Genomic DNA, 15,000 nt, shown 5'->3' with positions numbered 1-15,000 from the left:
CATGAGATAAAAGATAATAAAACAATGCTGTGTCAATTGCGTTAAACGGGTGGTTGATTGTGATTTCACTTTTCTAACTATAGTTAGTGTGTAATGTTGCTGTTTGAGCATAAACACCATCTGCAAAGTTACAGCGCTCAAAGTTCAAAGCAAAGGGAGATATTTTCTTTTACAGAAATCACTTTTAAGGACTACAACAAATGGCTGGTAGGAACTACACAAGATTCTTCACAGGTTAGTCACTGACCCTAAAATTTACATAAACCCCGCACCCGGGAACACGCGGGGGTGAGTCCATGTTGAGAAAAGGTAATCGGAGCTGCAAACGCACACACACACACAACACACACACACACACACACACACACACACACACACACACACACTGTGCCGGGAGCAGAAGCTCATTTGCATTTAAAGGGACAGACACAAACCACGCATTTTTTAACAACGCATTTAAACTGTAAAAAATGTATCGCAACATTGACAGCCCTAATGGTAACACAAGCATGTACTGACCGAGGGATCCTTTGGGACAGGGTCTCTCCACGGTCTCCCCTCGGTGGGTTGGGGGCCACTGGACCCCGCGGGTCACGCGACTCTCACACACGGGTGTGCGCGGCCCCTGCGGGCGGCGGGGGGGCCTGACGGTCACCGGGACCGTGGCTGTGATGGGACGCCCAGCCGGAGCCCTGTTGATGGCTCCCACCGGATGAAAGGTCACGGCCGGGGTGGAGGTGGAGCTGAAGCCCAGAGACACCGTGGTGGAGAGCGAGTTCGGTGGAGTGGTGGAGAGAAGAGGGGTCGAGAGAGGATCTGAGAGAGGAGTAAAACACCAGTGCAATGAGGTTACACAGAAAACAAATAGAGTAAAGCAGGGTGCACAATGTGCAATTTATAATTGTCCTTTACGATTGTTGCTTGTCAGACTGTATGAACATGATCATCGCTGTAAGTCATGTCACACTGTAAGATCTCAGTTGTCACTAATGTCCGACTGTACGGCAGTCAAGAAGAGTGGAAAACGGACACATGCAAGAAAACTTGTCTGGAGTTTTATATCATCAATCAATGACACATTCGGTGACTGTGAGCTGCATTACACGCGGGATGGAAATGGTGGCTACAAAGAAAATGGTGACTTTAATTTTGTTCACAGCTTGTCTTGAAAAATTAAGACAATTTAACTCTCTGGGGTCGAGAAACGCGCCGGCGCGTTTTGCTGTTTTTTTTCCACATAGCAGCAACATAGACTTAAAATACTCCGTCATTTTTGGTCATATAAATAAAATCAATACATGATTATAAACTATAGAGGGTCTTCTTTTTTTTGTGTACACTCACATTAACATCAAAACCGTGTGCTTTTGTAAAATGAAGAAAATAAACAGGGTGTGCTTTCTGCCTCTCTGTCTCCGTTAAATTTTTTTCTGGTGCACGTCTCTAAACTTAAACAAAGCTCAGCGAATACTATTCACACAAGCATGAGCAAAATATCTTTATTATCATTTAAGTTTGTACTTTTAAAATATCTAATTCAAAACTAAAATAAATATTCTCTGTTTATGTAATCTATTAAAAAAGAGAGAGGTGTCAGCCGATCTCATTATCGTTCTCTCAGCTCATTATTCTGCTAATCTGACACGCCCACGGAGAGCGCGCGGTATTCAAACGCAAATGATCTGAAGCAACACATGCAAAGTGTCAACGCCCCTCATAAACGCGATAACACAACAAATGTAATCATCAGATTAATGTAGCCTACTATTTCTTCTTGCGAGGCTGTGTGAGGAATAATCCTGGGACATTTACCTCAGAACATGTGCTGTTTTTTTTCATTCCGAGGAGCAACGGATCCATCTGATAAGTAAGTTATTTATTATTATTGTTCTAATCGCGATATCATAGTGTATGTAAACCGCAAAAAGACTGTTTAAATATGAATCGCGTCTGTGTGTGAATGAATGAACTGAACAGTTTTTACCAAACCCTATTGCTATACTGAGATGAGTGAAAATCGACTGAAATATGTTGAAATAACGTTAAAATGTCTTTGTATTAGCAACGTATTAAACTGCAAATTAATATTTATATGCCCTAATATAGGCTATCATAAAAACAACAAACAATATGCCTATGTTACAGACGAAATATGAAAGACAACATTTCGTTGACTAGTTTTTGGAGAGATTATTAACTGTTTACTGTAGCCGAAACTATAGACTACTGCCACATTGAATAAGCTTTTGTTCACCAATTTCTGCTCAAATGTTAAATATATTAGGCTATGTTTGTTTTGTCAAAAATAAAGTCATCAACTAGGATGCTATTATAGTGTTTGTTCCAATGTAGGCTTTATTCAAACTAATGAATCCTTAAATTTGAAATATGTATGATAAAATGTATACTTTAGTTTTTACAAAGAAATATTACACTTGAAATATTGTTATTTTAATTGTTGCTGTAATTATAACCTTTTTAATAAAATAGCAAATAATATATTTACAAGGTAGATGTAAACAAAATCTTAAAAGGTCAATATAAGCATTCTCTTCAAATTATTTGTATTGTGTTTTATTAGTGACAAATTTGGGGAGAGGATACATATCCAAAACTTTCTGAAAATACAGTATGAGAATTAACTACACAATTACTAGAAATGTTCACCTTGGATATTATACAATTTGCAAGCAAAAATACAAGTGGAAAAATACTATTTTTTAATAGATGTTTCCAACTGTGAACCAATTTTGTAGTATATATACACATTTCTTTTCTTGTGTCCTTGTATTCTTTCTTGTGGCTCAGTGACACACCTGTGAAAAGCTCATTATGCAGGCTCATTAAGCAGGTCTTTTGTCTTCACAGGTGTGAATCAGACCATTATACATGAGTCACGCCCATTTCGCATATTGCCTTTCCAAACAAAAAGTGTTTTACTAAATTTAAATCAATGTATTGTTTTATGTTAATGATTAGGCAGGATGATTTTCAGATCATTTTGAAGCAAAAATCCTAGGCGAGAACATCCATTAGTCAAAAGTCTTGTGGACACATATTTAGTATGTGTTTTGTGGCCTTATTTCAGAGACTTTAAGTTTTAGTTTTTTCAATAACCATGCATAAACAATATTCTCTCAAAAATACAAACATGTACATACATCTTGCTAACATATTATGGTAGCCCTGTTTGTGCCACATAGAGTGAATTTACACCTTTGCCATTAACATGTTTATAAATAACTGAAAAAAGCACAAATGTTTGAGCATGTCAGAACACCTCCAGGACCCCAAAAACACATAGGACGCCAGAGGGTTAACAGTCGTCGTAGGAGAAGTTACACTCGCAGGTCTGAGAGTCAAATCTGACACTGCCTACTTACACTAACATTAATTTTGGTCATGGCTAGTTGAAAGAATTCTAGGATGGTAGTCTCAGCATGAAGAATATGACAGAAGGGGTTCTTTGTTCTCTAAGACGGTATTGGCAACATCTTTTCCTCATTATGTGGACCTCTAGGTTAGGATAGGGAATGATCTCCCATTCTCCTCATTATAACACAGTAGGGTCCTCTTGGCTGCAAATGTGACCCGTCACCGAAACCAGGGACACAAGTCGGCAGCACAACTTTCGAGCAAAATGAGAAAGAAGAGTTTTTTTTCAAAATTGGTGAATTTAAATTTTTTGCAGAATCTGTTAATTGAAATCACGAAGAAGCCTCTACATGTTTGAGATAGCAGTATTGGTATATTTAAAAGCGTACATTTTGAGGTTGAAAGCGGCTTGTTTTCGGAGATTCTAGCATGCAGTAGGGGCGTGGCGTGTCATTGTCTGTGTGTATTTCCATACTGAATAACCCGGCGCTTTTGCCCCCGCCCTCCAAGTGAACCGCATGGCTACTTATTATGCTGTGCTATGGCCGGCTCTATCTGATATCAAAATTCAATGAAGATCAGCAGGCTACAAATCGCAGCCAAAATCGCACAGTGTGCACCCGGCTTAAGTACCGTTTGAGATTGTGTGGCGTTACAGGAATATAGGCTGCTGTCACTTTAAGAGCTGCACGGATTCAATACACTGTTACACATGAAAACAGAGAAAACAGAAAACAGAGTCGTCTCGTGTTTGAATGGTTTAAATAAAGTCATTTGAAATGCTCACAAAGGAATCAATAAGAGGAATCGAAATTTAAATTTTACAAACAAGTTTCCGATTCCTGATTCCCAACCATGTATATAGCTTTATATTTTGCAGTATATTCCCATATATTTTTGTTCCGTAAGAGTATGGTTTCAGATTCTGAGGCGTTACCTGTGGTGGGCTGCGGCGGGTTGAAATCCAGCGGGTAGCGAAGGACAATGTAGTTGTTCCAGACGTACAGCTGGTTGTCTCTGGGGTTGTAGCTGATGGACGAGATGTGCTGGTACGGGTTTGGGAACGGGATTCTCACCGGCTCCTCGCGGTTTCGACGCGTGTCGTAGGCATACAGGATCAGGTCTCCACCAACTTCGCTGTCATCGTCCTGGTACACAGATCGAACCGCATACAAGATGCCACACGCCACGAACGCGTCGGACGCCATACGCTTCTCGAAGCTCGTCTGCCACGTCCCCTCGAAACGCAGTGTGTACGGGTTCACCTGAGACACGAGCAAATCGGATTATGGAAAGAACTAGAATGTACATTTCCTGAAGAAAATGTGAGTGGTGCTTGCAGTGGCAAAACTCGGCACTCGGTTGCTAGGGTGTTTTGAGTGGTTGCTAGGGTGATGCTAGGCAGTTTGTAGTTGCCACAGATGGTTACTATGGAATTTGTATAGACTGCTTAACATGTTATTCAACACTTAGTTAGTCGTTATTAGCATGTAGCTATTCACTGTTTGGTTGCTAGGGAGTGGCTTGGCAGCTGCCAATGACGTTACTACAAAGACTGCTTGTCAGTGTGAATGATATAGACCAACCTCAATGCCTCTATGACATTCAGATTTGAAGATATCCCATTCTGGGTTTGGGTTGCTAGGGTGCTCTATATGGTAACTAGGGTGTGGCTAGACAGTTAGCAGGGTTAAACCAATAGACTGGATGTCTGCCTAATTCGATCTCTATGATGCTCTGATGCTCTCATCTATTATTCAATGGAAGGCTATGGGATGGTTGCTAGGGTGCTGTAACTGGTTGCTAGGGTGTGGCTATGAAGATTTTAGTTTATTACTTATTGGCTGCTTGATAAGATGAGTCAAATGAGTGAGAGAGAGAGAACGGGTACTCAGGTCCTTGGTGTGTGAAAACGGCAGTGTGGATTTTAATTCATGAAAATTCTGCAATGTTAAGTCTATGGGACTTTTTCACCAGCTTTTTCGCCCGCTTTGCGAGCATCGTACATCCGATCGCTTATAAAAGTCATAGCACACCTCTTCTCAATAATTCGCACGATTTCACGCCTCATTCATGGGTCTATGACAAATGGTGTGGGAGGAGTAGCGTGCCAAACTTTTGTCCAGAATAATAATAAGTATGACGAATAACAATAGTGATGCCTTGCCTCTGGCAAGCACCACTAATAACAGAACAGAACAATGATCAGAACAATGCAGAGAAGATGTGAACAGGAAGTTCACCTGGCTAACAACCAGACGTCCGCTGTTAGCTTCAGTGGCGTATATGACCCAAAGCCCGTGTTCGTCCACGGCGAGGTCGATGTCGGATTTCCCGCCCCAGCGGTACGGCGACGTGTCGTGATAGTTGGCGGTTGCGATAATGGCTTCGCCGCTCTTGATGCGAGTTCGCAGGTCGTATTTCACAATGTTGCGTGTGCGTTCTTTATTGTAGAACACGGCCCCGTCATACACAACAAAACCGGTGCCGTCCACTCGACTCGGCAACCTGTCGATTACACAGAAACGTTACAGTATTAAATTCAATTCACATTTACTTGTATAGCGCTTTTCACAATACACATCGTTTCAAAGCAGCTTTACAGAAAATGTATGAGTCCATATTACAACTTAGAGTGATCTGTTATCAGAGGTAACTGTCCAAGATATGTATTTCAGAAATGCACATATACAAAATCACAGTTAGCTAAAAATGTATTAATTTAAACAAAGTAATAATTAAAGACAGAAACAATGAATTAATGAATACTTGTTTGTTAACAAATGATTATGACATTTAGAAAAATGTAGCATTGGTGCATGTTGATTCAGATGCATGTTAATTCAGTAGCATTCATACAACCTTCATCATTCATTATGTAGTCGCATTCACAAAGCCTTCAAAACCAAATTTAATTGTGCAAACCAAGCGGCAAACTTTCAGTCTCTCTCTTGAACCCAACACGGAAGTGACTTAAACTGCAGTTCATCTGCTGGCCACTAGAGACCGGCTCCAAAAGAGAGTCAATCCCATAAACCAGAATGTTACAGTTTTTCTCAGTCGCTTTGGTACATTTCTCAGATCAGAATTGAAATTCTCAAAACTACCTGTTCAATCTTCACATCACTGTGTCACTTTTGCACATCAAAAAAGCAGTTTCTTTGAACAAGTTGCAAATGCTTTGGTACATCCATGCAAATGATTATGTACTGTTTAACTCTGCTGTTTCCCTACATTATCAATTGCTTATGTCATGTTGATCAAAATGTATTATAATGGGTCTCTGTTGAATAGTCTCACCCCCCACAACATTTAGGCATTAGTTCATAGCATAAGTCTTTACATGCAAAATGGTTGAACAAGTTGTCATAATATGTCAAGCATATTTCTATACATTTCTATTAGACTTTTTTTCTAAATCTGTCCTGAATTGGTAAATTGCTCCCAGGAGAATCTTTACTTTCTCTAACGAAGGTGCATCTCATGAACCATCAACTGGCAAGTATATATTTAGCCGGAGCACAACACAATGTAACAGAGGGGTTGGGAGGCAAAACAGAGGCAGAGGTAGAGGCAGAAGAGGCTGAGGACATATGCGTGTTCCTGATGAGATAAGAGCCACACTTGTAGACCACGTTCTCAATCATGGGCTTACAAAGTCAAGTCAAGGCATCCTCATTTATATAGCGCTTTTAAAAATGTAGATTGTTTCAAAGCAGCTTTACAGAGATAAACATATAATTTAAGGTAACAGATATTGGTTTGGTTTTATAGTGGCTCTTGAAAAATGTTTTTTCCAGCTAAAGTTAGTTTTGATTGATTCACTTCCGTCTAAATGATCATTTGTTATTAAATTAGGGGCCGCTAAGACGACACCGTTCTCTCTAAACAGACTTTAAACGTGAACCTGTGATAGACTCTGATGGCGTTCACATGCGCATTAAGAATTGATTCTATAGTTATGTGCGTTTGAATATATGTGTGCAGGTTTGTAATTCCTTACAAACCATGCCTAAACAAACTACTTGTCTATAAATTTTTATGCAGAATTTTTATTTTATCTTATCACTTTGGGTAGGTACGCGAACCGAAAAATTCCACAACGCTTTATCTGTAGAGTGGTATAGGGATCCTCCATAGGGAGAGGCTAGTTGGCACTTCAGCACTGCATTGTCATCGGGTCCAGGCGAAAGTCCTTCGTCAGATCTGGATATGGCCTGGATCCGGCAGGCTGCGGGAAAACCTCGGGATAAACAAAGACACTAAAATTAGCGTAGATGCCATTCTTCTTATGATGTAACGAGTACATCAGGATTTGAGGGAAGTACAAAGGCCGAGGCTGGTCGAATGGTGCAGACAAATGTTGGGAGAACCACTGTTTCCTCAATCATTCAGACTTTTCGTCGACAGAACAGGTCTGTAATCTAACAATAGGCACTGTACTGTACTACTGTATACTTTCTGTAATGCTTCATACAATATTACAGTATTCCACTTGCATTTTACAATATACAGTAAGTATACTTTAAACAGTGACATTTTATCTTACTCAATTTTGTGTTTTAGATTACTATATTTTTTCCACATAGGACTGCAAGACAGCTTCACAGGGGCGGCAGAGGCCGTTTCACACTGAACAGGAGGAGGCTATTTGCACCATGGTTGTAGAAAACAATGCCATAAGACTAAGGGAGATAAAGAGTGCCATTATAGAGGACAACAACATCTTTGAAAACATCCAAACTGTCAGCATCTCAACCATTGACAGGGTGCTGAAAAGACACCAAATTGATATAAAGCAGCTGTACACTGTTTCATATGAAAGAAATACTGAAAGAGTGAGGAAGCTGCGCTACCAGTTTATACAGGGAAAACATGCATGAGCATGCAGCAACTGTACCTCACAGTGAACATCGTATAGTGATATACAGTACAGTAAAGTGTGACCTTTACACATTTGCTATGGCTGTAGAAAAGAAGATGCAATATGTGCTGTATACATTTGATGTAACTGTATCTTGCCCAAAATGAAAATGCATGTAATTCATAAAACAAATTTTGTGTCTATATGTGTGGATATAACGTATAATGGAACTGGAAGCAAGTGAAGCACCGCACATCTACATGGATGAGGCTGGCTTCAACCTAATGAAACGCAGAAGGCGTGGGCGAAATATCATCGGCCACAGATCTACAGTTGATGTGCCAGGCCAACGGGCGGGAACATAACACGAGTGCTGCTAACGCATGTTCCCATTATTGGCCCAAACAATACAGAGCGTCTTGTCACCTTTTTAGACACTCTCTTCAGGGATCTCATCCCTGGACAAGAGAGGGGTCAGATTGGAGATGACCTGCCAAAGTACATGATAGTTTGGGACAATGTCAGTTTCCATCACTCCAACATCATCAGGCAATGGTTTACGGCCCACAACAGAGTTTCTCTCACCCTACTCCCCATCCCTTAAGGCTTAACCCCATTGAGGAATTTTTCTCAGCATGGAGATGGAAAGTATATGATCGGCAGCCACACACACAGATGACCGTTCTGGCTGCCATGGATGCATCGCATCGCAAGAGAAGATATTCGTTGCGATGTGGATGAGAATGTGTGGCCCAACAGACAGGAACGTCAGGAGCTGTAGGAAGACTCACTGTAATTCCTACAGCACTGCATGTACAGTTTTGCCTAAGGAGATTGCCCTGTGTTCACATTTCTACTTTTTTTGTTTTTGTTTTTTTCTTTGTGCTATGCAGTGCTGTCTTTTCCTCTCTGTATCGCAATGACATGGTCTGTCAACAGTACTGTTTAATGTACAAACAGTAAAAGCGTAAATGTGAATCTTGTCCAGTCTCTTGCAATCAAACTCAAATCAAACAAATTATTTACAATAATTTTAGCCATAGTTTACATCAGAACATCCCTCCAGAGTACACTGTTATATTGACAACATGACTAAGCAATTTGACTGTCTTATCCGTACACATGGTGTCTTGCTATTTGTATGAATTTTTTTGAGAAAAAAATGAGGATGATTCGAGAAATGTACCACAGCGACTGAGAAAAACTGTAATATCCCCAACTTTACAGCAGAAAAAACATGTTTACAGCCTGGTGCAAAAAGTGGTTTTGGTCTATATAACTAATTTTGCCCTTCATGACGACTGTGAGGGGGGGAATGTTTTTATAACTCATCCGTTTAAATTATATTAAGACTTAAAGTTCTGCATAATTAAGGGCGTGGTCACTTGAGTGACAGGTGGATCGCCGCTGATGTCACTACTAGCTGTTTGTCTGCTGTCTGTTAGCGTCACGTCACCTCAGCTAATCCGCCTCACAGCACATTTTACTTTTACCAGGAGTGACGTGTTAACAAAAAGGCTCCGGCTCCGGCTTTGGGCTTCAAAAATGCTCTTAAGAAACACTATGGGTGACGTCAGGGACACTACGCCCATATTTTATCACTGTCTATGGCGCAAACTCACTTATAGGTGGTGGTGACCCTGTTTTGGATGTAGTCGTCCCAGGAAGCGTATTCATACAGCATATCTGTGCGATAGGGCGTCCAGGGCATCACGTACAGCCTATCGCCTGCTTGCAGAGGGTCTTTACACCACGCCCCCGACTGATGCTCCGCCTCCCGCACAGAACTGGGCTCCAACACTCGCATTAATGTCCCAGGACACACAAAAACTAGAGATGGAGAGAGACAGAGCGATAACAGAGATGAGCAGGAGTAGGGGATGACGTGTATTAGACTAAAAAAAGAGTAGATCTTATAAATAGATCTATTCTACACACATACACACACACACACACACACACACAACACAAACACACATCATACACTACCTATTGCTGTATCATGAGTGCCTGTGTGTGTGAGAAAGAGAGATTTAATGAAGATGAAAATACAATTTCATTATAAGAGTGTGTGGAAGCATAGATAGATAGATAGATAGATAGATAGATAGATAGATAGATAGATAGATAGATAGATAGATAGATAGATAGATAGATAGATAGATAGATAGATAGATAGATAGATAGATAGATAGACAGACAGATAGATATGTAAACAGATAAATAGATAGATAGATAGATAGATAGATAGATAGATAGATAGATAGATAGATAGATAGATAGATAGATAGATAGATAGATAGATAGATGGATAGATAGACAGATAGATAGGTGAACAGATAGATAGACAGATTGATAGATACATAGGTGAACAGACAGATAGATAGATAGATAGATAGATAGATAGATAGATAGATAGATAGATAGATAGATAGATAGATAGATAGATAGATAGATAGATAGATAGATAGATAGATAGATAGATAGATAGATAGATAGATAGATAGATAGATAAAATTGTATGTTTGCTGTCATAAACTGGTTTGCTACATTTCACTTTTGGTTAGAGTTTTTGAGGTAGAGTCATGAGAGAGGGGGCGGGGCTACAGGAACCTTGGAGCCAATGAGATGCGGGTTAGTTCACACAGAGGACAGGGATTGGCTGGGACAGCTGTCACTCTTGTCACATCCACTCACTCAGGTCAAGCACTTCAGGAACACGGCATGTGCACACAGTTACTAAAAGAAAAGAAGTTGTTTTCTTTTTAAATGCTAAATAAACGACAACAGGTCCTGAGGGAAGCAAAGGGATGAACAGAGACACGCGTGTCATTTGGATCTGAGGATAAATGAGCTTCAAACAGCAAGCAAATCAAAGGGGAGAGCAGAAAACAAGTGAGTGCGTGTGTAAAAGAGAGAGAGAGAGAGAAAGAAGAAAAAGAAAAGAGAGAGGAAGTTCATCCTTGTGTTTGTAAGGTTTGTGAACAAGAGAAGGAGGAAAATGAAGGAGCTGCATCAAACTAGAGCACATCACAAGGGCCAGGGAGAAAAGAGAGAGAGTGAGAGAGACAGAAAGAGAGAGGAAGACAAGATGAGGAGATGAAGAGAGACAGGAGAGAGAAACTGCGGCGTTAACATGATCTTTACCTTTTTGGTCCACTTCTATTCAAGCGTTGAAATAGAGAGGGGGAGAGAGGTATAAATGAAGAAAAAGAGAGAGACAGAAAGAGAGAGACACAAAGAGAGAGACAGGCAGAAGGTGTACAGAAGAGAGAAAAAAGAGACATTTCAGTTCAACAGCAGAGTCTTCCGTTTCTTTTCAAGCTTAAAGGTCAAGTTAAATTCATTAGACATGAGGAGAAACATGAGGGAGAAAGACAAAAGAGAGGGGGACAAAACTATTGCAACGGAAAGAGAGAGAGAGAGAGAGAGAGAGAGAGAGAAGGGGGGGGGCGAGAAAGAGAGAGAGAGAGTGATGGTATGGTAGGGTAAGGGACAGGAACTAGCTATGCCTCAATTAAACATCACCAATCATTGATGTGGTGATCATTTAGATAATCTGAAGCATTATGAATATTCATTAAGTGTTCTTCTGTCTTCCCTCAATCACTCTGTCCACTCTCCATCCCTCCACCCCCCACCCAAAACAAAAAAACAATAGAAGCGATTGAGAGATTGATTCAACACACTTGCTGCTGAAAATATAAGATTATTAGAGACATTCACATTCATATATGGACCTATTCACACCAGAGCCGGAAACGTCCCAGCTAACAGTGAACATTGTCTTAAGGTTCTCTCAAAGTTACGAACAAACGTTCTTTCAGCAACATTAACAGAATGGTCATTCAGAGTTATCTGGTCTTTAACAATGTTCTCAAAACATTAGCACAAAACTATTATTTACACATCGTTCATGGAATGTTTTATTTCTGAAATGATTTAGTTGGCCGTTCATTTAACGTTTTTAAAAAGTTACGACTTGCTTCATAACGTTCAGAGAACATTCAAAACTAACATTCCAATAATGTTTGAAGAATGGATTGGTTTCTTAATGTTCGCAAAACCAAGAAAAATGTCTTTAAAATATTGAAAAAAATGAAACTTTTCAATGTTCTGAGAACATTAAGAAATAATGTTTTCATAACTTATTGGTAATGATAGAAAATTGTTCTTAGAGCATATTTTTGTTAGCTGGGTAGACACTAATAAACTAAATTAATATAATTTTTTTCAGGAATGTGATCAACGAGTTGTATTTTGCATTATAAACCAGACAGTTGGTTGTTAGGCCTCCTCTTGCTAGAGAGATTCATCTTTATTGAGGCCTCCGCTCCCCAGATAGCGATTGAAAGTTGCAGGCTCTCTTGAGCCTCCTTGCGAGATGTCCTCTGCGTGGGGCATTGTTAGGTCTCCTCTTGATTTAGAGAGTCGTCATGCTGAGGCCTCCACTCCTAGAGCTCAGCTAATGTTTGCTAAGCTGTTATGCTCTTTGTGAGCCACCTTGGCTACTGCAAGCGTTGTTAGGCCTCCTCGTGCTAGAGAGAGTTATCTTTAATGAGGCCTCCACTCCTAGAGCTAGGCTAGGCAGTAGGGTAGTACACTAGGTTGTTAGGCCCTCTACAGTCATGGGGGCAGTCATGGCCTAATGGTAACAGAGTTGGACTGGTGATTCAAAGGTTGCTGGTTCGATTCCAGTACCGGCAGGAATATGACTGAGGTGTCCTTGAGCAAGGCACCTAACCCCCAATCGCTCCCCGGGCGCCACTCAAGGCTGCCCGCTGCTCCGGGTGTGTGTATCCACGTTTGCAGTGTGTGTGTGTTCACTACTCACTACTCTGCTCCTAATGTTTGTGCACTTACTTGGATGGGTTAAATGCAGAGGTCAAATTCCAAGTATGGGTTACTATACTTGGCCATCACGTGTCACTTTCACTTTTTCACTTTCACTAGGAGCCTCATTGGGTCCTAGTGAACCCCACTGTCCTTAGTGTGGAGTGTTGCTAGGCCTCTTCTCATTATGAGAGTTGTTGTATTGACGCCTCCGATCAGCTCAATTCTTAGCCCTTTCTGAGCTTTCTTGGTATTGCTCTTCGGCTAGAGCATTGCTAGGCCTCTTGTTTCAGGCCTCCACTCTTCAGTGTTAGGCTCCTTGAACGCTGGCCTGAATATGAATGCAGTTAGGCTTCCTCTCTATAGAGTCATGGTGTTGAGGCCTCCATTCTTGAGAAGCTCTATGATCGTTGCTGGTGCACCTTAGGGTTGAGGACTCCTTTGAGTCCTTTGACTTAGCTCAGCCAATAGGGCATATAAGAATCATACCATTGCATATCAGAATGGCTTCAACAATATCCATTTTTAAAACTCGATTAAAATCTCGTTTACTACCGGGCATTTAATCTCGATTAGGTGCTCAGCACCTAGCATGTTTTACTCTCAATTTGTGTTTCGCACTCATCACTTCAGCATTACGTTCCCCATAGCGCCCTCTAGGGGACACAGCGTCTCGTTCCCCTTCTAACATGAGACGTTTTAGTAATTTCATTGTAATTTTAGTTTAAGTAATTGTTTTGTGTATTTGTTTTTAAATATATATAAAAAAAAAGTTTTGATATTTTTCTCAGTTTTAGTGTAGTTATTTTCAGTTTTAAAGTAAAACAAGCCAAGACTGTAAAATATTCAGTCTAAAATATTGAAATATTTACTGAAAGTATAATTGAACGTTTTAAAAAATATATATTTTATTATATTTCAGTTAACATTCATTCCATTTCAATTAAACTAAAGTTTTAAATAGTTATAGTTTTGGCTTTAGTTAATGATAATAACGCTGATTGTGCAAAACAACTCAAAGCATGTGAACGACCGCAGCGCAATTCACTTTCAATCAGTTATGGTGAATTTCAATGAGAATTTCCTGAGAGTAAATCATATGATGATGTTTATTGTGTTTGCGTTTGGCTGTCGGTGTGAATAGGCCTTTACATGCCAGAAAAAGTCCAACACAAACACACAGTTTCTTCCAGAGGTTCAGCAAAGTGGCACAGACAGCCTGGACCCTTTAGATAGACGATACACACACACACACACACACACACACACACACACACACACACACACACACACACACACACACACACGATCCTATATATAATCCTGTATAAAAGGAGAAATGAAAGCATCAGTGTGCATCGCTCAGCAAACCCGCTGTGCAAGTGGAACCTAAAAAATTACGCCTGTAATTTTGCATCAAAAATTTCATCACAGTATTACTTTCTGCTGTCTCACACCACACGACACACTGCAAAAAGAAGAAGGGAATCAATGAATGAGCGAGTGAATGAGTGTGTCCGTCAGCTCCGCTCTGCAAGAACAAACGGAGAGTGTTTCCAGCGCCGCCCTGCAGGAGGAGACAGAAAACACACCCTGATCCCCACAGCACTACACACCCAGCGGAGGAGTGGAGAGAGGGAGCGACTGAGGAGGAAGAGCGCAAACACATAGAGGGAAGAGAGGGATGAGGACAGCAGAGGAGAGGAGAGATGATGAGAAGCCTGGTTTATACTGAAGGTGTTTATGCATGTTTCCATTGTGATACATTTCAAAGGTAAAAGACTGAAAGTATCTGAACTGAGACGTGTTTACACTGAAGGTGTTTATGTAAGGGATAATGTACATCCAGCCGGTGGTTCTCTCTAAATAACCCCCGACAGGATGATGAGGACTTGATCAGCCTGAGGGGGGTTTATTCTGAGATAACA

General features: G+C 40.6%; 1 protein-coding gene across 3 annotated transcripts in view; it reads right to left on the bottom strand.

The window, feature by feature from the left end:
- The window catches only part of adgrl1b (adhesion G protein-coupled receptor L1b), a 92,205-nt gene that overhangs the window by 32,145 nt on the left and 45,060 nt on the right, over positions 1-15,000 (bottom strand). For all 3 annotated transcript variants that reach the window (XM_077197490.1, XM_077197489.1, XM_077197491.1), the window contains exons 5-8: positions 9,862-10,069; positions 5,619-5,883; positions 4,313-4,640; positions 520-816 (exon numbers count right to left, since the gene is read on the bottom strand). In XM_077197490.1, coding sequence (XP_077053605.1) covers positions 520-816; positions 4,313-4,640; positions 5,619-5,883; positions 9,862-10,069 — 1,098 coding nt within the window. The remainder of the gene's footprint in view (positions 1-519; positions 817-4,312; positions 4,641-5,618; positions 5,884-9,861; positions 10,070-15,000) is intronic.

This window comes from Siphateles boraxobius, unplaced genomic scaffold (genome assembly GCF_051911475.1).
Source record: "Siphateles boraxobius isolate OS27281-9 unplaced genomic scaffold, OSU_SipBor_1 111, whole genome shotgun sequence".
Classification (NCBI taxonomy): domain Eukaryota; kingdom Metazoa; phylum Chordata; class Actinopteri; order Cypriniformes; family Leuciscidae; genus Siphateles; species Siphateles boraxobius.
This window is presented reverse-complemented; position numbering and strand designations above follow the sequence as displayed.